Raw genomic sequence first — 27191 nt, 5'->3', positions numbered from 1 at the left:
TGTTCTTTTCTGATTCCAATTTCCAGGTACTGTTAAAATACAGTTAGGCATTAAAATAATATTTATGGAGACTAATAACGTGGAAATGCTGTTGCATAATACTTAGCAGAGTCAAAATATTTGTGGTATAACTACAACACTATAAAAATAAAGTCAAAAACCTCTATTAGAGGAGTTCCCGTTGTGGCTCAGTGGTTAACAAATCCTGCTAGGAACCATGAAGTTGAAGGTTCGATCCCTGGCCTCACTCAGTGGGTTAAGGATCTGGCATTGCTGTGAACTGTGGTGTAGGTTGCAGACACGGCTCTGATCCCGCGTTCTGTAGCTCTGGCGTAGGCCGGCGGCTACAGCTCTGATTAGACCCCTAGCTTGGGAACCTCCATATGCTTCAGGAGCAGCCCTAGAAAAGACAAAAAACAAAACAAAACAATAACACCATAACCCCCCCGCCCCCCCATGTTAGAAATAAAAGTAGTCTTGGCATTCCTGTTGTGGCTCAGTGGTTAATAAACCTGACTAGTATCCATGAGGATGTGGGTTTGATCCCTGGCCTCATTCAGTGGGTTAAGGATGGAGCATTGCTATAAGCTGTGGTGTAGATCGCAGATGTGGCTTGGATCCTGAGTTGCTGTGGTATAGGCCTGAAGCTACAGCTCCTATTGGACCCCTAACCTGGGAATCTGCATATGCCACAGGTGCGGCCCTAAAAAGACAAAAGACAAAAAAAAAAAAAGAAAAAAAAAAAAAAAGAAAGAAATATAAGTAGTCTAAAAAAATCACCAAACTGAGTGGTGGTATTTGGCTGATAGGTCTATGGATAGGTATTATCACTATTTTTCATTTTGTGTGACACTAAAATTTACTTTAATACACATGTATTACATTTATTGTGCAGAAAATCCTCTTAAAAGTAAATGAAGTGTATATTCCGTTTTGTAGAAAACAAATTTGAACTATTGACTTTTTATCCTTATAGTATACATAATTTAGATGTAAGAGATTTTTTTTTCACCCTCTAAAAATACCTGAATCTAATCTATTTTTTTTTTGTGTGTGTGTGTGTGTCTTTTTAAGGCTGCATCTGTGACATATGGAAGTTCCCAGGCTAGGGGTCTAACTGGAGCTGTAGCTGCCATCCTATGCCATAGCTACAGCATCTTGGGACCAAGCCGCATCTGAGATGTAGCTACACCACAGCTTACGGCAATGCCGGATCCTTAACCCACTGAGCGAGGCCAGGGATTGAACCCGCATCCTCATGGATACTAGGCAGGTTTGTTACCTCTGAGCCACGACGAGAACACCCTTGAATCTATTTTTTAACCCTTGGCTTTGTTGTGGTGGTGGATGGGAGGAGCAGACTTATTTTCGCACTTATTAATGATTTATAATTTGACTAGATTTGCTTGTCCTGGTCATTCTTCTCATCTACCAGTCTGCATTTGCTAGGTTGTACCTGCTTTACCAGGAAAATCTTGAGGGTAGGAAGGTAGTAATTACTCCTTTTCCATTAAACCTGTTAGAACTATCCAGACTTTTTTTTTTTTTTTTTTAAATCCATTCTTTTTCGATTCCCCCAGGCAGGAAGTTACTGCTCTGGGTCTTGTTCCCTGAGCACACTGTTGCTATCTCTGGAAAATGTTTCCTACTTATTCATCTTTACATCCCTAGTAACTGATACAATGCCTGGCAAGTGGTGAGCACTCAGTGGATATTTGTAAAATGAATGAATTAATATGATCTTATATGGAATGCTCAACTCTCTATGAATTTAGTTCATGTTTTTATTTTTATTTATTTATTTTTGCTTTTTAGGGCCACATCTGAAGCATATGGAGGTTCCCAGGCTAGGGGTTGAATCTGAGTTACAGCTGCTGGCCTACACCACAGCTCATAGCAATGCCAGATCCTTAACCCATGGAGCTGAGAGAGGCCGGGGATCAAACACACAACCGCATGGTTCCTAGTCAGATTCGTTTCTGCTTCGCCATGACAGGCACTCCTAGTTCATGTTTTTATAATAAATTTATCCTAAGCTTGAGTAGTAGAATAAAATCGGGTCAGAAAATTTCTAAGTTAAGCAAGAAACTTAGTAATTATACCCATGTAATTGAGGGCTATAGTGGGACTTGGTCATTATAAGGCAAAAGAAACCCTTATCTGAAAAAGGGTAATTTTGTTATTTTCCTCTGTAAGAGCACAGTTAAAGAGAAAGAATGGATACCTGGCCAGGTAGCAGCTGGTGCATCTGTTGATAAAGATGTGTGTCATTTGGGCTGGTTGCAGTAGTTTAGGCCAAAGGAAAAAAGCAAATTATCCTTCCTTTTCCCATTTTTAATAGCAAATTAATTTCTGAGTGTGAAAGTTTTTCTGTAGCTGCTACCAAAACTGGCAAATATTTTTCTAAAGAAATAGTATATTTCAGAAACAAACTTCTCATTTTAACAGTCAGTATATTTCTGGCTATTGTATTTGCTGGCAAACATGTCAATTTTAGAAATATTTATTTTAAATATCTTGGAGAGACCAATATTTGGGATTTTTTTTTGTTTGTTTTTTTTGGCTGCACTAGCGGCATATAGAAGTTTCCAGGTCAGGGATTGAATCTGAGCTGCAGCTGTAGCCTATGCCACAGCTGTGGCAGTGCTGGGTCCTTAACCCACTGCGCTGGGCCAAAGATCAAACCTGCACACCAACAGAGAGATAATGCTGAATCATTAACCTACTGTGCCACAGTGGGAACTCGGGAGTGTTTGAGATTTTTAAAGACAGCAAATCTTGAAATGCTAACCAATGGAATCGTGTAAAAATTCATGCATATAGTTATGTTACTTGAAACACTGGAAAAAATACCATTAAAATCACAGTGACATCCTGCACATATTTTCGCAAAAGTTTCAGTCATTTCAGAATTTGCCAGTGAACATGCAACCATTTTGACCACAGCTTAGTAAGACTAGTTCAACTTTGTAAATTTTTTCTTAATTTAATGGTTTTTATTTTTTTCCATTATAGCTGGTTTACAGTTTTCTGTCAGTTTTCTACTGTACAGCAAAGTGACCCAGTCACACATGCATGTATACATTCTTTTTTCTCACATTATCATGTTTCATCATAAGTGACCAGATATAGTTCCCAGTGCTATACAGCAGGATCTCATTGCTTATCCATTCAAAGGCAATAGTTTGCATCTTTTAACCCCAACAGCTTTGTAAATTTAACAGAATTCTTTCATCACCTCCATCCTTTCTTTCTCCCAGAATAGTTTGGGATCAAAGTTCTTTTGAAACCTTGAAAACTCAAGAAAAATATCATTGCAAGTAGAAGTAGGCATTTTTACCTTAAAATACATCTATGAAGACATTCGAGGGTAATTCAGTTTGTTGTTGCCAAGAATTCTGGCCATTTAGAGAGAAAAAAATCTTGTGAAAAATGAGAGGAAGGGGAAGAATCCAAATGGAGGTATCCAAAGAGGAAATTGTAACTTAAAAAAAAAAAAATACCAGTAGTTCCCATTGGAGCTCAGTGGGTTAAGGATCTGATGGTGTCTCTGTGAGGACACGGGTTCAATACTTGGCCTTGCTCAGTGGGTTAAGGATCTGATGTTGCTGTGGTTGTGATGCAGGCCAGAAGCTGCAGCTCCAGTTTGACCCTTAGCCTGGGAACTTCCATATGCCACAGGTGCAGCCCTAAAAAGACCAAAAAAAAAAAAAAAAAAAAAAAAATCAGAAAAAACCCCAAAAAACCTGTGACTTGGAAAGAACTGAATTTCAAAATTATTTTTATGTGTATATTTGTATATTAAAGTTTTTCTGAGTTTTTGTTTGCTTACTTATTTGTTCATTGAGTTTTTAAACTAGTTCATTTCTTATCTTGTTCATAAAGGATTTAAAATGAGCACAACAGAATATGTATAAGATAAGATATTACCTGTCAATAAAGAGTAAAACCCCCAAATGAAGCAAAGACTAGGGAAAAACAAGCATAACTAAGAGCGGACATAATTGCTACAGTTTGACCTCAGGATTAGCTCTGTGTTTCTGGAAAGCCAAAGGGAAAAAGGAACACTAATTATGTGGTTCTTATTTTCAGAAAGGAAAACAATAAAAATAATACAAAAACAACCACAAAAAAACAAAACCCATTTCTCCAAGGAAATGAAGTGTTTCCTAGCACACTAAATTCTTTCTTTGTGGTAAACAATTTTTATATTTTCCATTAGAGTTGGTTTACAGTGTTCGGTCAATTTCTACTATACAGCAAAGTGACCCAGTCATATATACATTCTTTTTCTCACATTATACTCCATCATGTTCCATCACAAGTGACTAGATAGTTCCCAGTGCTATACAGCAGGATCTCATTGCTTATCCACTCCAAAAGCAATAGTTTGCATCTATTACCTCAGACTCCCAGTCCATCCAACTACCTCCCCCTCCCCCTTGGCAGCCCCATGTCTGTTCTCCAAGTCCATGAGTTTCTTTTCTCTAGCACACTAAATTCTTAAAAAAAAAAGAAGAAAGAAAAGAAAAAGAAGAAACATTATAATGGAGGGCTTCCTAGAGCATAGCTGAGTTGTAGAAACAGTGTCCTCCACAGTGTTGCTGTAGTTTGTTAATTCTTTTGCTCTTTCACTCTTTTGCCCTTTCTTTAACCATTTATTATGTACCTGCTCTGTGCTAGATGATAGAGACACAACAGCAAACAAGACATAGGCCCCCCTCAGAGCTCATGGTGAAAAAGGCTGAAAAAGACTGAAAGCCTGAGAAAGATACAGGGCTAAAGAATCTGCTCCAAAAGGACTGGTTGGCTCAGTGGTAGAGCTTGTAAGGGGTGGGTTTCTCCAGGTAAGCAGGCATCTCAGATTGACATTCAGGATCTTCAGCCTCTGCCTCAGTGAATGTCAGGATGCTTTCAGTTTACTCCAGCCTTTCAGCTGGGAAGAGGCTAACAAGAACAAGGTGATGCTTTGGAGTCAGTGCTCCAGCCAGTTTGGCTGGGGTGCAGGGCTGAGGTCATTCCTGGAGTAGGGACCAGAGTAAGTAATCTGTTAGTCACACAGCTACTTCTTGGGGAAGAAGGCCAGTGCACCTGAAGCCGGTTTCCTGAATGGCAAGAGGACCTACCCACTTGCTTGTTTCTGCTCACTATTTGGAAAGTGTTTGTTTGTTTTTTCAGGGCCGCACCCTCCCAGGCTAGGGGTCTAATTGGAGCTGTAGCCACCAGCCTACGCCACAGCCACAGCAACGTGGGATTTGAGCCGAGTCTGTTACCTACACCACAGCTCACAGCAACTCCAGATCATTAACCCACTGAGAAAGGCCAGGGATCGAACCTGCTACCTCATGGTTCCTAGACAGATTCGTTTCTGCTGCGCCACGACAGGAACTCCGGTTCTTTCATTTTATTGCTGGCGTTTTATGGAACATTCAGCTTGTGTTTGCTCTGCTGTGATGAGAAGGGGCTGGGGCAGAGAGAGGCTAAAAACACCCTGTAGAGCCTAGACCACTGATCTTCAAGGGAGAGGAGATGGAGGGGCAAGGATGAGGGGCACAGGGGAGGGGCAGAGTGAGAATTTAGTCACAAGCAGTATAATCATGGAAAATGTATGTCCTTTTCTTCATTCTTTTTTTTTTTTTAATAAGTTTTATTGGAGTATAGTTGACTTAGGAAGTTGTGTTAGTTTCAGGTGTACAGCAAAGTATATACATGTACATATAACCATTCTTTTTTTTTTTTTTTTTTTTTTTTTTTTTTGTCTTTTTAGGGCCGCACCCAGGGCATATTGAGGTTCCCAGGCTAGGGGTCGAAATGGAGCTGTACCCACTGGCCTACATCATAGCCACAGCAATGCCAGATCCGAGCCATGTCTGCAACCTATTCCACAGCTCATGGATCCTTAACCCACTGAGCGAAGTCAGGGATTGAACCTGCATCCTCATGGATACTAGTCAGATTCGTTTCTGCTGAGCCATGATGGGACTCCACATACAGCCATTCTTTTTCAGATTCTTTTCCCATATAAGATATTATACAGTATTGAATAGATTACCTTGTGCAATACAGTAAGTCCTTGTTACCTGTCTGTTTTATATACAGTAGTGTTCATATGTCAGTCTTAATCCCCTAATTTATCTCTTCTGGCCTACATTTCCCCTTTGGTAACCATGAATTTGGTTTCACCATCTTTGAGTCTGTTTCTGTTTTTTAGGTTCTTTTGTATCATTTTTGTTTGATTCCACATATTAGTGATCTCATGATATTTGTCTTTCACTGTCTGACTTAACTTTACTTAGTATGATAATTTCTAGGTCCATCCATGTTGCTGTCAATGGCATTTTTTCATTCTTTTTCCCAGCTCAGTAGGAAAATGTATATTCTTGAGTGGAAAGAATTCTTAGGAATGTATTCCCCCCCCCTTTTTTTTGCTTTTTAGGGCCATACTCAACCGCATATAAAGGTTCCCAGGCTAGGGGGTCTAACTAACTGGAGCTGCAGCTGCCGGCCTATGCCACAGCCACAGCAGCGCAGTATCCGAGCCTCATCTTCGACCTACACCACAGCTCATGGCAATGCCAGCTCCATAACCCACTGAGCAAGGCCAGGGATTGATCCCGCAACCTCGTGGTTCCTAGTCAGATTCGTTTCTGCTGCACTACGACGGGAACTCCCAGGAATATATTTTTCTGATGAATAATAATAAGCCAACCTACATCCCTCAGCTCTTCCTTGCCCTTGATCTCACTGTTTCACCTCCCACTAGAGGCTTTATTAAACCATTGCTTCCAGGCAGGACTCCCCATTGATTTAGGATCGCCATGGAAATGAAGCTACAGGTACTTCGCACTTGGTTCAAGACAATGGGACAGGAACGGACAGAACCCGGCAGGGTTGATGGAATAAGGAAGAAAGTTATTCATAGACTGGGTCGCTTTGCTGTGCAGTAGAAATTGACAGAACATTGTAAATCAACTATAATAAAAACAACTTAAAAGAGTCATTCATAGTGTTTTAGGGATGCTTCACGTGTTGTTTGCCAGTTAGATCTCTTCTTGGAGCTTAAAACCGGGATCTAGATGTCTTCAAGTGACTTGACATTGAGGGAGGTTTAAAAAAAAAACACCTCATTTGGAGTTCTCATTGTGGCGCAGTGGAAATGAATCTGACTAGGAACTATGAGTTTGCAGGTTTGATCCCTGGCCTTGTTTAGTGGGTTAAGGATCTGGTGTTGCTGTGAGCTGTGGTGTAGGTTGCAGACATGGCTCGGGTCTGTTGTTGCTGTGGCTCTGGCGTAGGCCGTTAGCTGTAGCTCTGATTGGACCCCTAGTCTGAGAACCTCCATATGCTACAGGTGAGGCCCTAGACAAACCATCTCATTTACTGAAAGTACATAAACTGTCATCTTCCACTAGTAAATTTCTCTTTCTCACCAATGAAGAATAATTTGCATTTGTTATCTCATTTTGCAATTTTCAACATGCTATGTTATCTCATCCTGTCCTTACAAAAGTCTGTAAGTCTGAGTTATTTTAACATCAATTATTTGTACCCTCCCTTATTCTAGAGAAAGTTTGAAGTATTTTGCAGAGAAACATAAAATTCAATAGAGTAAAAAAATAAATGAGGGGATTGCAGTGAAGGAAAAATAAGAGTAGCTAAATGAAAGCAGTGGGAAAACACCTTGTTTTCTGTGCAGTGATTTGTTGTTGCCAGAGCTGGGTTATATCAACCAGAATAAAGAGAGGGCAACTTTGTTTATAAAAGTAACATGGTCATTGGATTAAAAGAATAAATGCTCAGGATCACAGTTTTTCTTGGTACTGAGACCTGAGAGAATTTTTCCACAGCGTGTTCTCATAAAAGGAACACCATGGCTTAAAAACTGCTCCTGAACTCCTGTGTAAGCAGAACAACGGTAGGTCTCTCTAGACTGTTTTTTGTAATATCCTGTTCAGTGAGGTTTATGGGATTATGCCAGAATATGTTTTAATAAAAGCATTTCTCTGAGGGGATAAAACAATACAGTTTGGGTTCACAGCTCCCTATGGCTGGACAGGATCCAAAGACCACATCCAGGAATGGGTGGACTTTCAGTCTTGCAGGCGTTCCTTCATGGATATCATTTCTTGTAATCCCATGTTTTCAAATGCACAGCAGAGAGCTTCAGGTTAGGTTCTTTGGCAAGAACCTGAAAGTCTCTGAATTGGCTCAGAGAAAATCATTTCACAGATGAAGAAATGGGACCTTAGAGCAGCTGATGATTATCCAAGGCCGTGAGGTCAGTGGCAGAGCGGGGACCAAGGCCAGATTCTTCTGATGCTAAGTCTAGGGCTCTTTCAACCATTTCATCTCTCTTCTCTACCCTAAGTAGAACTTGATTACAATTTTAAAATGTTAAGAATGAATAGCTCTTAATGATGTTTTTGTTAAATATATTTACCACTTACTATAAACCATTGGTAATTTATTTGATTGATAATGGGTCAGCAGATGGTAAAATAGTTTAAAATCTAATAATGTAAATTGATCTGGGGAAAGGAAGTCAGTTAAGATGTCTGAATCAACTTTTAATGTGTTGTTCAATAAAATAATTGTAAGTTTGGTGTGGAAAAAAAAAAGAATGGATATTTCTAACATCTATAATGTACTCCCTACTTAGATGTTAAGTTTTTGTAAGAAAGAAATATTAACTATAGAGCTGAAGTTCCATCCTCTAATCCTTTGCCCTCTGCCCTGAAGTTGGTGGGTATCATTCCTGAGCATGCTTCTTTTCTTTTTACCATGTATGTTTATGGGTGTTTAAAACTCCCATAAAATACATAAATAACTTCAGAGTATATCAATCTTTTTGCACGTACTCTACCCTCTACCCTCCAACATTTTAGTTTTGATGTATAACCCTGCTGAGACTGGTGATTCATTCTGAAATGTGGGGTATAGTCTTCCCTTGTATGAATTAACCACAATGTATACATTCACCTATTGATGGGATTCGGCTGTTTCCACTTTTTCTGTTAAAAATAGTTCTTCCAGGCAGTTCCCATTGTGGCTCAGAGGTAACAAACCCTGCTAGTATCCATGAGGATGCGGGTTCGATCCCTGGCCTCGCTCAGTGAATGAAGGATCCCAAGTTGCCATGAATGTGGTGTAGGTCGGCAGCTGTAGCTCCAATTCAACCCCTAGCCTGGGAACTTCCATGTGCCATGGGTGCAGCTCTGAAAAAAAAAAAAAAAACTTCTTCTGTGAACATTTTAAAAATTGTGTCCTTGTGACTAAGTGCATTTTTGGAGCGTTTTTCAGCTTATTAATTCTCCACCTGTTGCCACTCCTACCTGAACATCAGTCAGATGTCAAGTCCTCCTGGGAGATCCCTGCACCCAGAATGCTGTTTGGGTCCATTTGCAGCCAGTGCTGACCCCGCCTTCATGCGCCTTCAGTATCCTCCTTCTGCTCGTGTGTTTCTCTCCTTGGTTTGTTCAGGTTCTCGACTATGGCCTGTTCCTAGCATTGTTCATTTCTCAAGGACCCTCCTCTCCCCTTGCTCCCCCACACCTAACAGATGACCTGACTACTTATTTTCCTGAGAAAAATGAGGTCACCTGATGAGAGCTCCCTAGATCCTTTTCTCCCAAACCTCTCAGGATTTTTACCCAGAAGAATGGTGAACATGTGCAAATCACACATTCTTTATGAAATGAATGGAGGTAGGAGTTTCTTTTTGGTTTGTTTCTCAGACTCCAAATTGGAAGTCTTACCAGGAGCTGCACCATCCTCAAAATCACTAATTCAAATACTGTCTGACCACAGCCTCCAACTCTTCTACTTTTTTAAAAATTGAAGTATAGTTGATTTACAGTGTTGTGTTAGTCTTTGGTATACAGCAAAGCGATTCAGTTTCTTATTTATATATATATATGTGTGTGTGTATTCTTTTTCATATCTTTTCCATTATGGTTTATTACAGAATACTGAATATACTTCCCATTGTTATACAGTAGGACCTTGTTTATCTATTTTATGAATAGTAGATTGCATCTTCTAATTTTAAACTCCTAATTTATCCCACCCCCACCCTTTTCCCCCTTTGGTAACCTTAAGTTTGTTTTCTATGTCTGTGAGTCTGTTTCTGTTTTGTAAATCAGTTCATTTGTATCATATTAGATTCTACCTGTAAGTGACATCATATGATAATTTGTCTTTGACTTCCTTCACTTAATATGAGAATATCTACCCTCATCACTGTTGTTGCACATCAGCCTCCAGCTCTGCTAGCTGAATTCCTAAAGTGCTCTCACTCTTCTGACAGCTCTTCAGCTTCCCTGAGACATCAGTCTGTGCTCCTTCATTCTGCTCACTTCTTCCTGTCTTCACATCCCCTCTTTCCAGTTCAGCTTTCCCTGAAGCTCCTACCCTACACCTCTCTCAGAGCCCTACTTTTTCCTGCTCTGATCTGTGCATGGAGGTCATCCTGGGAACCTCCTTTTATTTCTCCTGTGTCTGGTATCTAGTCTCTGTTTTTCTTATGTTTAGTTTAGTTTCTTTTCTGTTGGATTCCTTCCCTTCCTCTTCCTTGTTTTGCTTTCTTTTTTTGTTGAAATAACTTTTCCACTAGCTTTTTTTCTTCTTTGACTATGGGCAGCGGCTTGATGTGTGATCTCAGTTCCCAGACCAGGGATTGAACCTGTGTTGCATCAGTGAAAGGATTGAGTCCTAACCGTGAGACTATCAGAGAGCTCAGGGAGCTCCCTCTAGTAGCTTTCTAAGAGTGAGAGCATAGGGCATAAGTTTTTTGGAATCTTGCGTGTTAAGAAATTACTCTTTTCTACCCTACAACTTAATTAGAACTTCAGCTGGATAGAAAAGAGTTTTCTGATTTTTAAAGATTGTGGTAATATTAGTTATGTAAAATTTACCAATTTAGGGAGTCCCCTTCATGGTTCAGCAATTAACAAACCTGACTAGGATCCATGAGGATGTGGGTTTGATCCCCAGCCTTGCTCAGTGGGTTAAGGATCTGGCACTACCATGAGCTGTGGTGTAGGTTGCATACATGGCTCAGATCCTCAGTTGCTGTGGCTGTGGCATAGGCTGGCAGCTACAGCTCCAATTTGACCCCTAGCCTGGGAACTTTCATATGCTGTGAGTACAGCCCTAAAAAGAAAAGGAAAAAAATTTATCAATTTAACTATTTTTAAGTGTACGGTTTGGTGGTATTAAGTATATTCACATTGTTCTGTAACAACCATTTCTGTCCACCTCCAGAAATCTTTCGTCTTTCAAAACTGAAACTCTATATCCATTAAACAATTAAAAATTATTTAAAACAATTAATGCCTCCTCCTTCTCCCCAACCCCTGCAGCCACTGTTCTACTTTATGTATCTATGACTATGAATCCCGTGGGTACCTCGGAAGTGGAATCCTACAGTATTTGTCTTTTTGTGAGTGGCTTATTTCTTTTGTAACTAGCTTGAGGTCCTCAACTTGTAACCATGTAGTAGTATGTCAGCATTTCCTTCTTTCTTTTTTTGTTTTTTAGAATGTCCTTCTTTCTTAAAGCTGAATAATATTCTTTTGTATATACCTGCCACATTTTGTTTATCCATTCATCTGTGGATGAACAATCTACCTTTTGGCTGTCATGAATAATGCTGCTAGGAATATGGGTGTATAAATATCACTTTGAGACCTGGCTTTCAATTCTTTTGTGTATATGCCCAGAAGTGGAATTGCTAGATGATAATTTTATTTTCAGTTTTTTGAGGAACTGCCATACTGTTTGCCATAGCAGCTGCACCCATTTTTATATTTCCACCAACGGTACATAAGAGTTCCAATTCTGCATCCTTGGTAACACTTGCTATTCTCTTGTTTTTCTTTTTCCTTTTGCTTTTTAGGGCTGTACCTACGGCACATGAAGTTCCCAGGCTAGGGGTCAAAATAGAGTTGTAGCTGCCAGCCTACACAGCAATGCCAGATCCAAGCTATGTCTGTGACCTACGCTGCAGCTTGCAGCAATGCCATGTCTTTAACACACTAAGCAAGGCCAGGGATCGAACCCTCATCCTCACAGATACTAGTTGGGTTTGTTTCCACTTAGCCACAATGGGAACTTCTTTGCTGGTTTTTTGTTTTTTTGTTTTTTTGATAGTAACCATCCTAATCAGTTTGAGGTGGCATCTCATTGTAGTTTTTACTTGCATTTCCCTAAAAATTAATGATGTTGAACTCAAATCCTCTGCCATTTTTGATTAGGTTGTTTATTTTGTTGTTGTTGGGTTGAGGGAGTTCTTTCTGTAGTGTGGATATTAACTTCTGATGAGATACATAATTTGCAAATATTTTCTCCCATTCCATGGGTTGCCTTTTCACTAGGTTGATTGTGTCCTTTGATAAACAGAAGTTTTAAAATTTGTTGTAGTTCAATTTATTTTTTCTTTCGTTGCTTGTCCTTTTGGAGTTATAGCCAAGAAATGATTGCCAAATCCAATGTCATGAAGCTTTTGCCCTATGTTTTTTTTTCAGAGTTTTATAGTTTCAGCTCTTATGTTTAGGTTTTCTCAGAACATTTCAGATATTCCACGCTGTCTTCTGTTGTCCACTATGACTGTGCAGATGTCTGTTGCTATTCTAGTTCTTGTTCCTTGGTGTGTGGTCTGGTTTTTATCCTCTGGGAGGTTTTTTATTCTTGCTATTCTGAAGTTTTGTAACCATGTGTTTTGCTGAAGGTCTTTAAAAAATTTATTTTGGGGGGCACTCATTGTGCTCTTATAATACTCTTTTCAGCTCTAGAAAAATCTCCTTGTATTCTTTGGTAATTTTCTCTTATTTTCTCATTTGGATGTTAGAGCCACTGGATTGACCCTTCAAGCTTTATATTTCTTTTCTATTTTTCTTATAGGAGATGATCTCATTTTATTTTATAGCCCTTTTTTGATCTGATTAAACCAAGCACTTGAGGTTTTTGTTTGTTTGTTTGTTTTTTGTTTTTCATAGTTCCCTGTTCCTTTCTTATTGCCTTGTCAAGGTCCATCATCCTGGTTCTGACTTGATCCTGCTAGCTGCATTTCCCATGGGGCATGAAGCATTCACTTTGAAAAATAATTGGAGTTTGCACAAATTACCCTGATTCAGAGCCGATGTCTAATATATACCTGAAATTTTATTTTATTTTATTTGGCTACACTGGTGGCATGTAGAAGTTCCTGGGCCAGGGATGGAACCTGAACCACAGCAGTGACCATAGCCATAGCAGTGACAATGCTGCATCCTAATCTGCTGAGCCACCAGGGAACTGACATCTGAAATTTTAAAACTAGACTTCTGCCTTGCTCCCAAACCTGCTTTACCTGCACCTGTCTCTGGTTTGGGTCATGGCTACTTCATACTTCTTTTGCTTAGGTCAAAACTTTTGAAGTCATTTTTTTTTTTTTTTTTTGGTCTTTTTAGGGCTGCACCCATGGCATACAGATGTTCAGAGGCTAGTGGTCGAATCGGAGCTGTAGCTGCTAGCCTACACCACAGCCACAGCAGCACCAGAGCCGAGCCGCATCTGTGATCTCCACCATCTGTGACCTCCACCACAGCTCATGGCAACGCTAGATCCTTAACCCATTAAGCGAGGCCAGAGATTGAGCTAGTCATCATGGATACTAGTCAGATTCATTCCCACTGAGCCATGATGGGAACTCCTTGAAGTCATTTCTTATTCTTTTCTTTCTCTCACACATGCCATCAAATCAGTCAGGAAACCTTGTTGGCACCATCTTCACAATATATTCAGAACCCGACCACAGATCACTCACCCCTTCTCCTCCTGCAGTCCTGGTCCCAGCCATCACCATCTGGATGACTAATAACCTTTTCCTCCCAGCATTTTATTATGAAAATTCTCAAATATACAACAAAGTTGAAAGAATTTTACATAAATATTCATATGCCCGACACCTAGATTCTACCATTAACGTTTTAGCATCCTTGCTTTCTCACTTATCATCTCTCTGTCCATCCCTTTGACCATCCATCCTCTAGTCACCTTTTGACTCATCTTCCTGCTTCATTCCTTGTGCCATATTTTATTCCCACACATCAATCTAGATGATAATTTTGAAACATAAGCCAAGATATCTCTCCTGTGCTCAAAACTGATATCCTGCCCATTTTACTATTACTAATTCTGTAGACTTTATGATCCTAAGAAGGAAAATTGCCTCGGTAACTTTCAGATTCCTGTGGAATTTTAAATTCATGCTGAGCTTCTGCGTAGTATTAACCATTTCTATCACTGAGGATGAAATTGACTTTTGTCTTTTGGAGGAAATAGAACAAACGACAGTGCTTGTTCAAGAAGGCTGCAATTAAAACCTTTAAGCATTCAATCCTGCCAAGATAGTTTTCTTGCATTTTAGTTTCCACCCATTTTAGCATATGTGTGGCTGTGGCTGTTTATAAACAAGACTAAGTCTGATTTCATGAGGACTTTCTAAAATTAATTCTGCCCCATAGAATATGACTTTTTGTTTTGATATAGTTAAAAATCTAGTGGTTAAAGGAAAAAAATAGTGAAATGTATTAGCATACAAAATATAAAATATGGAGTTCCTGTTGTAGCTTAGCAGTAACGAACTTAATGGGTATCCATGAGGCTGCAGGTTTGATTCCTGCCCTTGCTCAATGGGTTAAGGATCCGGCTTTGCTGTGAGCTGTGGTGTAGGTCACAGTTGTGACTTAGATCCCATCTTGCTGTGGCTGTGGTGTAGGCTGGCTGCTGCGGCTCTAATTTCACCCCTAGCCTGGGAACTTCCATATGCCATGGGTGGGGCCCTAAAAACCAAAAAAAAAAAAAAAGAAGAAAAAGAAGTAAAACAGTAAACTATATCTCTTGTTATATAGTGCATTGTCATGTGAGGGTGTAAAATGGAAGAAATGTTGATTCATTTTGTAACTGATATTGTGAATCCTTCTATAAGCTTTGCAATAAATTTCATCTTATGATGTCATTTCTAAAAAATTCCATTACCGGAGTTCCTGTTGTGGCTCAGTGGTTAACAAATCCGACTAGGAACCATGGGGTTTCGGGTTCCATCCCTGGCCTTGCTCAGTGGGTTAAGGATCCATCTGGTGTTGCCGTGAGCTGTGGTGTAGGTCGCAGATGCTGCTCGGATCCTGTGCTCCTGTGGCTTTGGTGTAGGCCAGCAGCTATAACTTCAATTCGACCCCTAGCCTGGGAACCTCCATGTGCCACGGGAGCAGCCCAAGAAATGGCAAAAAGACCAAAAAAAAAAAAAATTCAATTACCAACTTCTATTTTTCTTTTTCTTTTCTTTCCTACATTTGCTGGTCCCTCCAGGTGTCTCATTTGTATTTGTTTGGTCTCTTTCTTTCATCCTTGTAGGGTTTTCTTAAATGTCTGGTAATCTGGCTGTCCAATCATATTCAAGAGTGAGGCGTGAAAAAGCCAGTTAGTGGAATTTCACAATAGGGTGCTTGGCAGGGAACTGACCTTTCTGTTGAGGAACCTCAAAGATCAGTCTCTAGAGGCCCTTCCTAGGGCTTTGCTTTTTCCAGAAAAGAATCCTCTTAAATCCCATCTGTGGGTGGAGCAAGAGGACTGGGAAGAGATCTGACTGCCAGTGTTCATTGAGTTGGAGGGGTTGGTGAGGGCTGGGGTCCTGCCTTTGCTATCCATACTTGTCAAGTCTTGCTATCAGCCCTGATCTTCAACACACTCTCTCCCATTCATTTTCAGAGCTCTGTCTCATTCTCAACCTCTTCTGTGTCTTTTACCACCAATCCTGGTTCTCTTTGGGATTTTTCAAATATAGAGGTGGAGAAGCTAGAGTTAGTAGGAAAGCTGGGAATCTTTAGTAGCAACTTAGGAACAAAGTAATAGTGTCATGGGCAGAGGTGATGGCAAAAGGAATGAAGAGGTCTATATGAAAAAACAAAACAAAACAAGCAAACGCAAATCATTTTCAATACTTAACCCTTAAAGTTATCTCCAAGCTCTTTGGGAGACTGGTGACAATGTAGTAACAAAAGAACTTTTTCTGAGGGAATCATGAGCTTTAAAAATTGAAGTGTGGGCTGCAAGGGCAGAATTTCTAGGTAAAATGTGCTGATGAAAATTAAAAATAATTACTTCCTGAGTGCATGCTTTCTAGATCTGTGCTGATTTAACACATCAGGTTTTGTAGCACTGGAAGTTTCTATCGTTAACTTTTTTCACTCTTTCTTTCTTTATTTAGTTTTGGCTATACTCGATGAATGGAGAAATTGGGCCAGGGATTGAATCCACGCCATAGCTGTAACCAGAGCCATAACAATGTCAGTGCCAAATCCTTAACCTGCTGAGCCACCATGGAACTCCTACTCTTCGTTTTAATATTGGGATTCACTTTTAATTTTTTAATGCTGCTTAAGAAATGTGATAACCCATGGGAGTTCTCGTCATGGCTCAGTGGTTAACGAATCCGACTAGGAATCATGAGGTTGTGGGTTCGATCCCTGGCCTAGCTCAGTGGGTTGGGGTTCTGGCGTTGCCATGAGCTGTGCTGTAGGTCACAGACACGGCTCAGATCCTGCGTCGCTGTGGCTCTGGTGTAGGCCAGCGGCTACAGCTCTGATTAGATCCCTAGCTTGGGAACCTCCATATGCCTCGGTGAGCGTGGCCCTAGAAAAGACAAAAAGACAAAAAAAAAAAAAACCAAAAAAAACAAATGCGATAATCCTGATAAATTCATTTCACAGATGGTAGTAAATACTGTAGTGTATCTACCATAGTAAGCACTCAGTAAATGTTAGTTGCTACTGCAGATTTTAGTTTTGTGTGCTTCACTGAACTCCAGTAACTACCCTATAAGATATTCCCTTCCTGTATCAGTGGACACAGCAGCCTAGAGAATTTGGGACTTGGTCAAGGCCAACAGAAGGCTGTTTTAGAGCAGTGGCTACATTCACTCAGAATGCTGTTATCATGGTTGAAGTGCATGGTTTAGTGGCTCAGTTGGTATTAGCTGGTGAATGACACTGCTTCATTGTGTGATAGCAAGTGCAACAGTGTCTTAGCCAGAGATTTGCTACATATTTGTTTTTCAGAAGTGCAGTGAATAGTTAGGATTGATTGTTCTGACATCTTGTGGTGGTCATTAGAAAAATAAAGTGCCTGAAAGGGGGTAGGAGATTGGACTTTTAAATCAGTGGATCTGGGAATTTACACTAATTGCTTCTGGTCAAATGATGTTGAAAAGACAAATAACAACACAGAAAGAGTTAACAGAAAAAAGATGAAGAAGCTTATTGCAAATGTGTAACCAGCTTTCTTCTGTGAGCTTGTAGGCAGATCAAAGTTAATAACTGTCAGTTGCTAGGAAGAGCTCTATAACTTAACTAAAGGGAGATCCTTCAGAATTCCTTGGTGGACCATAAATAACGGTGTAGCTGAAAAATAGAAAAAAAAAAATGTGCGGAGAGGCAACCCATGGAAAATGCTGAGATTTAAATCACTCTGTTAAAAAATGACCTGAATGTACTTAATATGTCCTGCTATGGTACATACGTCTTCTGATCATCCTTTGAAGATGACACAGATGTCCCCTTTTCCCTGTGGACTCAGTGATTTTTTTCAGAGCAATTAGAACAGCAGGGCTCTTTAGCAAACATTCTAATAGTGAAGAAATAAGAGACCTGTTAAACTACCAGAAAGGCTTTTAGGAATCTTTTCTAGAGATTTCTGACAAACTTGAAGAATTTTTTCAGTATTTTCTTTGTGTCAATAAGTTGAGTATTTTCCTCATTATGAAGATATAAATATGCATGTTACATAGCATAGGGATTGAAGAGCAAACCTTTAACTAAATAATACCTTTATTCCTCATTCATTGTCAATTCATTAAAATAAAACCAAAAAAGGGAAGTTCCACTTGTGGCTCAGTGGATTAAGAACCCAACTAGCATCCATGAGGATGTAGGTTAATTAGGTTTGATCCTTGGCCTCACTCAATGGGTTAAGAATCCTGCGTTTCTGTGGCTGTGGCATAGGCCAGCAGCTAAGCTCTGATTCACCCACTGGCCTGGGAACCTCCGTATGTGCGGGTGTGGCCCTAAAAAAAGATAAGGAAAAAAAAAAAAGAAAAAGCAAAAACATTTTTATTGCAGTAGAAATAGGCATTCATCATTTGAAAATTTAAAAATGCAGATAAATGAACGGAAGGAAATAAAAATCACTCACAATTCCATTCATGAGAAATCTCTATTCAGATTTCATTTTTGAGTTGCAGAAATTCTAATCATAATAATGCAAAGTAAATGCCAAGATTTTTCTTTCTTTTCTTTTCTTTTTTTTGGTTTTTAGGGCTGCACCCGTGGCATATGGAAATTCCCAGGCTAGAGGTAGAATCAGAGCTGCAATCTCCAGCCTATACCACAGCCACAGCAATGCCAGATCCGATCTGTGTCTGCGACCTATACCACAGCTCATGGCAGCACCAGATTCTTAACCCACTGAGTGAGTCCAGGGATCGAACCTGCGACCTCATGGATACTAGCTGGATTCGTTACCACTGAGCTATGATGGGAACTCCTACATGGGTTTTAAAAACACAGTTTCATATGATTCTACTTGATCTTCGAATCTTTAATGCCACTAGTTAATTCTTTACCTAATCTTTGGTATGTGCCTGAAGATGATCCATTATTTTCCTCCTGAGCCCTGATGTTACATAATAGTGTGTAACTTTTATTTGAAAATGAAAAGTAAGGCAATGAGTTTTGCCTGGGAAGGAGACCTGGAGGGTGCTGTGACCCCACCTGAGAGGGCGGCCTCGTGCTACCCACTGGGATGTTTCAACCCAAATATAGGGTGGCCCTCAGGATTTTGGTTGATAGACCCTGCTGACTTGTTGAGTTCCTGGCCATCTCTCTCCTCTCTCTGCCTTCCTTTTACATATTCTTTCTAGCTTCGCAGTCTGGATCCTGAGAAGTCTCTCAAAGCTTTCCTTCTCTACTCTGTTGTAGTTTTTCATGAGCCCCATTTAGCAAGTAAATTCCTCTCTGGAGATGCGAACTCTTTCTCACCAAAAAATAGTTGTGTTGCAGAGTTCTCATGGTGGCACAGTGGGTTAAGAAACCCACAGCAGTGGCTTGTGTCACTCACTGTGGAGGCAAGGGTTTGATTCCTGGCCTGGCTCAGTGGGTTAAAGACTTTGGAATTGCTGCAGCTGTGGCTTAGGTTGCAGCTGTGGCTTGAATTCAGTCCCTGGCCTGGGAACTTCCATATGCCTTGGGTGCAGCCATTAAAAAAAAGACCCCAAAAACCAAAAGCAAAAAACAGTTGTGTTGGCAATGTCATTATGTATTGTCTTCAATCATATCCCCATGACCTCTGTAGCATGTTTTGATAAATAGTTGTACTAAGACAGTATTTGGATCAATACTTGCATTGATTCGGTCTTCATAGTTAGGTTTTACTTTTTTTTTTTTTTTTTTTGTCTTTTTGCCATTTCTTGGGCTGCTCCCGTAGCATATGGAGGTTCCCAGGCTAGGGGTTGAATCGGAGCTGTAGCCGCCGGCCTATGCCAGAGCCACAGCAACGCAGGATCTGAGCCGCGTCTGCGACCTACATTACAGCTCACAGCAACGCCAGATCCTTAACCCACTGACCAAGGGCAGGGATTGAACCGGCAACCTCATGGTTCCTTGTCGGATTTGTTAACCACTGAGCCATGACGGGAACTCCCAGATTTTACTTTTGATGGACGTTTTTTAGAACCTCTAGGAAATTCTTTAGTAAATAAAAAATTATTATGTTCTATTGACTAGTTTCCTAATAAATTTTCACTGTTAAAAATAGAAACCTGGGAGGTCCTGTCATGGCTCAGCAGGAACGAACCTGACTAGTATCCATGAGGACATGGGTTTGATCCCTGGCCTCACTCAGTAGGTTAAGGATCTGGTGTTTTGGTGAGCTGTGGTGTAGGTCTCAGATGTGTCTGGGATCCCACATTGCTGAGGCTGTGGTGTAGGCTGGCAGCTACACCTCCGATTCGACCCCTAGCCTGGAAACTTCCATATGCCATGGATGCAGCCCTAAAAAGCAAAAAAAAAAAAAAAAAAAAAAAAAAAAAGGAAGGAAGAAGAAAAATGAAAACTTTCAGACAAATAGTTATTTTATTTATTTATTTTTTGCTTTTTAATGCCACACCCATGGCATATAGAAGTTCTCAGGCTAAGGGTCAAATTGGAGCTGCAGCTGCCAGCCTACATCACAGTCACAGCAACTCAGGATCCCAGCCATGTCTGCGATCTACACCACAGCCCAGGGCAACGCTGGATCCCTGACCCACTCAATGAGACCAGGGATCAAACCGGCATCCTCATGGATACAAGTCAGATTCGTTTCTACTGTTGCACAATGGGAACTCCAGACAAATAGTTATTTTAAGGTGTAGAGTTTTTTTTTTAAAAAACAAATGCTAATTTTTTATGTAACTTTAATATGAATATAGTGGATCCCACATGCCAGTCTAGCACAGGAACATGTCTTGATTCTTTTGCATTTTGTTGCTTCTGTTACGTTTTTTTTAAAAATCTTTCCCCTACATTTGATTACTTATGTTTATTTGATATTGAATGGCAATGGGTGGCTCTCAGAGTCATTAAATTTGAGATATTATTTGAACAATACTTACAGGACTATTTGGAGTGAGATGCCGTTCTTTATGAAATACATTCCTGACATGACATCTGTCTCCAGATTCAAGTGGTGGGACATGCTTTCTCTTTTGCTTCCATACCATTTTGTAGAAGATTTCTCTCAGTATGTCTCATCTGTCATCCCCAGAAGATTGACTTCTTTGAGAGCAGTGTATAACATATATAAATGCTTGCGGAATAAATGAGTGAAATGAAATCTGGCAAAGCGTTCACCAGCTCTGGCTAGCACTATGAGTCAATCCATTACCAATCTGAATTGACTAAGAGCATGGAGTCTGCAACCAAAATCACCTGGGTTCAAATCTTAGCTCCATCATTTATTAGGTTTGTGTCTTTGACAACTATATATGATATTTGTGCATCTCAGTTTTGTCTTTTCAAATATGAGATAATTATAGTACCTAGCTCATACAGCTATGCTTATAACAGTGCCTATATATAGTAAGTGCTATGTAAGTGTTTGCTGCTATTGTTGTTATCCTTTAAAAAAAAAAAGTCCTGGCATGAAATAGTGGTCACCCTTAGGAACTTCATTCTGGAATTCATTTTTTCTCCCATCATCATGAAGAAGTGATTTGTCTTTCCTTTGCGTTCAGGAGCTCTCTGTCTGGGAAGGGGTGGTAGGGGTCTTTAGTACACCAAAAACTGAGGACACTTGTGCCTTTATCAGTCATAGGCTGAACAGGCTCATTTGAACTAACAAGTTGCTTTTTATTTTGGTTAGAACTCTATCAACTTAGTATAGGAATAATGTTACCTCAGGCAGGCTCTCATTCAGCTTACTTCAGAGGATGAAACAAATTAATTATTAATTAATGAACATAGTTTATTTGGTAGGTAAAATATTGTAGAACAGTGATTCATAGGAGAGGTGATAAAGGAGTTTGGGATGATAAACAGAGAGGGAAGATGGGTTTGAAAGATTTTCAAAGTTTGGCTCCAGCATTAGATGTTGAATGGTTTTTGTTCCTGGCATTTTAAGAAAGTGGTCTGTTGAATATGAGTGATTGATCGGGCTGTTGACCTCAGGTTTATTTTTTTAGTGCCCCCCCAACATCTTATTATGAAGAATTTCTGATACACAGCAAAGTTAAAGGATGAACATTCACATATTCAACACACAGATTCTGCCATTATCGTTTTGCTGTACTTGATCACATATCTGTACACTTATCTATTCCTCTCTCCATCTCCTAATACATTTTATGTTTTTGCATATTGTGTTAGGTTCATTTTGATAAGAAAGTCATCATCTGAATGGGAGAAGTCAGTGTTTTATTCTCAGCCCCCTGGATATTATAAGTAACGTACACATGATGAAGCAGGGCTTTTTAAGAGTTCCGCAGTAAGAATTACTCTTCCTGGAAGGATTCCTTAAGAGTCAAAGTGGGAGTAGAGAAAGAAATGTGTAGGTGGAAAAATAAGAACTTGGGAAAACAATTCACTATAATAGATAACTTGTAAAAACATTCTTTTTGATAGAGTTTTTTTTAGTTTCACTTTGCCAACTCTGAAGACCCAGTTCTTTTTGTTTCCAATAAATGATAACAAATATGGAGCAGAAAAGGAACTAAGTTAAATGGAAAGTTTTAAAGGAAATCCATGTAGGTTGAAGGTTAATAACAATACACACAAACAGTGAAGTTATCAGTTTGTGTCAGCTTTATGTTCTCTGGGTAAGTTACAGAATCTAATTGCATAGTTTTCCTTTTCACCGCTAGTAGAGAATCCGAAGTACTAGCTCTTGTGGAGTTCTGCCTGCAATTCCAAAGGGCCTGAAGAGGTCATAGGGCAAAATCTTGATTATGATTCAAAAAAGAAGGCGTAGTCACTTTGTTCCTCATGAGCTAACCAAACACTCACTAGAAAGCGGTGATTCTTTTGGAGAGCAGTTTCTGGCAATGCATGTTTACTAGAAGGGCAGAGCTGCAGCATCACTAATTGGCATTTATCCCTTTGGTTTTTAGTTTACTTCTTTAACTGAGATGGACATGATATAATCTCCACGGAGTCAAAGGATGGCGTCGAGTCCTGTGCTTCCCACCGAGGATCAACCCATCTCCTTGGGCATCGATGATCTTCATATCTCCCTCCAAGGTAATGAGGACTGGGGGTAGGAGGTAACACCTATGCCAGCTGTAGAACCTCATCCTCGTCTCTTCACAGATTGCATTGCTTTCTGTCTCTCTTACAGTAGAATATATACATATGTCTGTGTTTTTTCAATTGTGGAATCTTTCAGTATACTCCAGTATCTTTTTTGCTGTCACATCAACATAGGAAAGTAAGGAACCCCTGGAAGGGGTTTAGTATCTCAATTTCTCACTCTGAGTGCATGTGTTTTATTTGCAATGAAAATTAAATAGGTAACCATAGATTTCTTGGAGTTGTTTGCACTTATTTTACATCTTTTTGTATAGCCATATTTATCTATATATTTTTCCCGGAGTTGTTTGCACTTATTTTATACCCTTTTTGTGTAGCTTTATTTATTTATTTATTTATTTATTTATTTATTTATTTATTTATTTATCTATTTATCTTTTTACCTGAGGCATATGGAACTTCCTGGGCTAGGGGTTGAACTGGAGCTGCAGCTGCCAGCCCATGTACTCCACAGCAATAGCAACACTGGATCCAAAGCGTGTCTGCCACCTACACTGGCAGCTCATAGCAACATCACATCCTTAACCTCGCAGATACTATGTTGGATTCTTAACCCGTTGAGCCACAATGGGAGCTCCTATGTAGGCTCTTTGAAATGGACGTTCTTATTTTGCCCTAAAATAAAGGAAATAGTAGTAATATTAAAAATGAATGAGTTTCGGTTTTAGATATCCACTTTAAAATTCCATAGAGGTGAGAATGTTTTATGAGAGAATAGGCATAAATAAATTGTTATATTTTGTTGTTAAATAAAAAAATTTACTGGGTTTGACATTAAAAGTGAATGAATATTCAATCACATGAATTATGTATGCACTTATGCAAATAATTGTTTTCTGTATTTTTTTAATGCTTCTTATGGAGTTTGGCAGTATTTATTATATACTTTGACTTTCCACTTCTGCTGCAAATCTTGGAGCTGGGTGAAGTTTGCTAGCATAGAAGAAATAAGGCTATGGCAAGTCTTTTAAGATATGTATTTTAAAGTAATTGAAAGATTATTAACAGTATTATGAAACATTTTTAGAATGATTCTTAGAAGCCATAGCCTTTGAGTCAGTTATTATTATTATTTTTTGTCTTTTTCTAAGACCACAGTGGGGGCATGTGGAGTTCCCAGGTTAGGGGTGGAATTGGAGCTGTAGCTGCTGGCCTATGCCAGAGCAACACAGAATCCGAGCTGCATCTGTGACCAACACTACAACTCATGGCGACACCAGATCCTTAACCCACTGAGCAAGGACAAGGATCAAACCTGTGTCCTCATGGATGCTAGTCAGATTTGTTTCTGCTGAGCCACGATGGGAACTTCCCGAGTCAGTTATTTTTAATTTTTAGTTTATTTTTTATTATTTTAAAATTTTGAGGTATACTAGGCATAGGTATGACTTTAGTTTCAGGTATACAACATAATAATTTAGGTTGGTGAAATGATCACCAAAATAAGTCTAACCTCTGTCACCATACAGAGAGAATTTTTTCTTGTAATGAGGACTTTTTTTTTTTTTTTTTGACTTTTTGCCATTTTCTTGGGCTGCACCCGTGGCATATGGAGGTTCCCAGGCTAGGGGTTGAATCGGAGCTATAGCTGCTGGCCTACGCCGGAGCCACAGCAACTCGGGATCCAAGCTGTGTCTGCAACCTACCCCACAGCTCACGGCATCACCAGATCCTTAACCCACTGAGCAAGGCCAGGGATCGAACCGGCAACCTCATGGTTCCTAATCGGATTCATTAACCACTGAGCCATGACGGGAACTCCTGTAATGAGGACTTTTAAGATTTACTCTTGGCAACTTTCAAATATGCAGTACAGTGTTATTAACTATAGTTGCCATGCTGTGCATTATATTTATTTGCATCATAGACAATAAAGATTCCCCAAAAGATTTTCTGATATGTTTTTAATTAAAGATGTATTTTGAATAATTAGCTTCTTGACTTTGGGGTCAATAGCTATTGCAATAGACTACACTTATAGTATCAGGCTTTAAAAAATAAATATCATGTAATTTGTATAGAGCAGCAAACATGATGTATATTGAGGGATGATACTTGAGGTAAGAATTTTAAAAATTCTCAATTAGTGTATTTTTAATGGTGTCATACATTTTTCATAAATATTGGAGTCAAATTTTCATTCATCTGAAAAAAACTTAATGTTCTGATTTTTCTCTGAAGACTTAGTTTTCAGGTAAGTACTAATTCGTATTACCTAAAATGTATCTGGAAGATAGGGCATCAGTAAATCTAATTTCTTTCTTTTGTTTTTTTTCGGAATCAATCATCATGATTTTAAAAATTTTGTTTATTTATTTATTTATCTTTTTTTTTTTTTTTTTAAGGGCCGTACCAATGGCGTTTGGAGGTTCCCAGGCTAGGGGTTGAATTGGAGCTGTAGCCGCCGGCCTGCACCACAGCCACAGCAATGCCAGATCTGAGCTGGGTCTGCGACCTTCACCACAGCTCACAGCAATGCTGGATCCTTAACTCACTGAACAAGGCCAGGGATTGAACCTGTGTCCTCATGGATGCTAGTCAGATTTGCTTTCTACTGAGTCATGAAGGGAACTTCTATTCATTTATTTATTTAATTTTTTTCTTCCAGTTTTATTGAGATATGTTTGACATACATATTATATAAATTTAAACTGTATAGCATAATGACTCATGTACATGAGATGGTTATCACAATAAGTTTAGTAAACTTTATGTCATATAGAAACAAAATTAAAGAAATAGAAAAAAATATTCATATGATGAGAGCTCTTAGGATTTACTCTCTTTTTTTTTTTTTTTTTGTCTTTTTGCTATTTCTTGAGCTGCTCCTGCAGCATATGGAGGTTCCCAGGCTAGGGGTCGAATCGGAGCTGTAGCCACCGGCCTATACCAGAGCCACAGCAACGCGGGATCTGAGCCACCTCTGCAACCTACACCACAGCTCACGGCAACGCCGGATCGCTAACCCACTGAGCAAGGGCAGGGACTGAACCCGCAACCTCATAGTTCCTAGTCAGATTCGTTAACCACTGTGCCACGACGGGAACTCCAGGATTTACTCTCTTAACTTTCATATGTAACATAGAGCAGTGTTAACTATATTTATCATGGGTACTTTGCATCCCTAATACTTATTTATCTTATAAGAGGTTGTGACTAGACTTATGGTGGGGATCACTTTGAGATGTATAGAAATATTTAATCTCCATGTTGTGTAATAGGAACTGATACAGTGTGGTAGGTCAGTTCTACTCTAAAAACAACCAACCAACCAAATGTAAAACTTGTAGAAAAAGATTAGATTTGTGGTTACCAGAGGTGGTAGTGGTGGTGGAATTGAATGAAAGTAGTCAAAAGGTGTAAACTTTTAGGTATTTATAATTTCTAGTGATGGCTCTGCCACTTACTAGTTCTTTAAACTTGGATAATAGACTGTCTTTTGAAGTCTCAGTTTCATCATATGCAGAATATGGATAATAATGCTTATACTGTTTCTATGTTTTGAAGATGAACCATAATACACACAAAGGGCTTAGTAAATACAGTTTCTGCCTCACACAGAGCAGAGATCAATAAGTGCATCGTAATTTCTCTCTATATATTTATAGTCAAACTCTCTGTCCCAAAAGATTTCTTGTCTAGGAGTACCTATCTGGAGTAGAAACTGCATGGTGGATAGGAAAAGTTTTTTTGTTTGTTTGTTTGTTTGTTTGTTTTGCCACACCTGTGGTGTGTGGAGGTTCCTGGGCCAGGGGTTGAACCTGTGCCACAGCAATGACAGTGCTGGATGCCTAACCCACTGAGCTACCAGGGAACTCCTCATTGGTTTTTTGTTTGGACATTTCTATGCAGTGGCTTCCCCTCACATGTGGGATAAAGTCTAGACTTCTTGGTGTGGCTCTCACTTATGCACACACACACACACACACACATATGTATATGTATATGTATGTATGTGTGTATATATATAAGCCATGCCCATGGCATGTGGAAGTTCTGGGGCCTGAGATTGAACCCACATCATAGCAGCAACCCAAGTTGCTGTAGTGACCACATCAGATAATCAACCTGCTGCACCACAAGAGATATTTTTATCTTTAGGGTGCAGAGAAGGAAGCTGTGGCTCAGAAAGATGGGATTACTCTCCCAGTGACACAGATCGTGAACAGCAGAGCTGATCTTGACCTGGAGCATAGTTTTCTTTCCGCTGCACCATACCCACTCTTACACAGTTCAGAGAATAATTTGAAAGAGGGAATTTCCCCAACAACTTTCTCTGGAAAGTGCATGTAAATCTTAGCCTTATCCTAGTTA

At 39.6% G+C, this 27191-nt stretch overlaps 1 protein-coding gene across 13 annotated transcripts in view; it reads left to right on the top strand.

The window, feature by feature from the left end:
• The window catches only part of SYNE2 (spectrin repeat containing nuclear envelope protein 2), a 440757-nt gene that overhangs the window by 122616 nt on the left and 290950 nt on the right, over nucleotides 1-27191 (top strand). For 12 of the 13 annotated variants that reach the window (XR_014820403.1, XR_014820402.1, XR_014820405.1 and 9 more), the window contains one exon: nucleotides 22679-22808. Coding sequence is in view for 9 of the 13 variants with exons in the window: in XM_021074116.2 (XP_020929775.2) it covers nucleotides 22730-22808 (79 nt within the window). In the remaining 4 variants the exon portion in view is untranslated. Of the gene's footprint in view, nucleotides 1-7927; nucleotides 8279-22678; nucleotides 22809-27191 lie in introns of those variants that run through there. The other variant, XM_021074129.2, reaches the window with a different exon arrangement.

Source organism: Sus scrofa, chromosome 1 (assembly GCF_054392235.1).
Source record: "Sus scrofa isolate SSC_HxYL_T2T_F1_AM1 chromosome 1, Sscrofa_HxYL_maternal_Yorkshire_Landrace_v2.0, whole genome shotgun sequence".
Classification (NCBI taxonomy): Eukaryota; Metazoa; Chordata; class Mammalia; order Artiodactyla; family Suidae; genus Sus; species Sus scrofa.
This window is presented reverse-complemented; position numbering and strand designations above follow the sequence as displayed.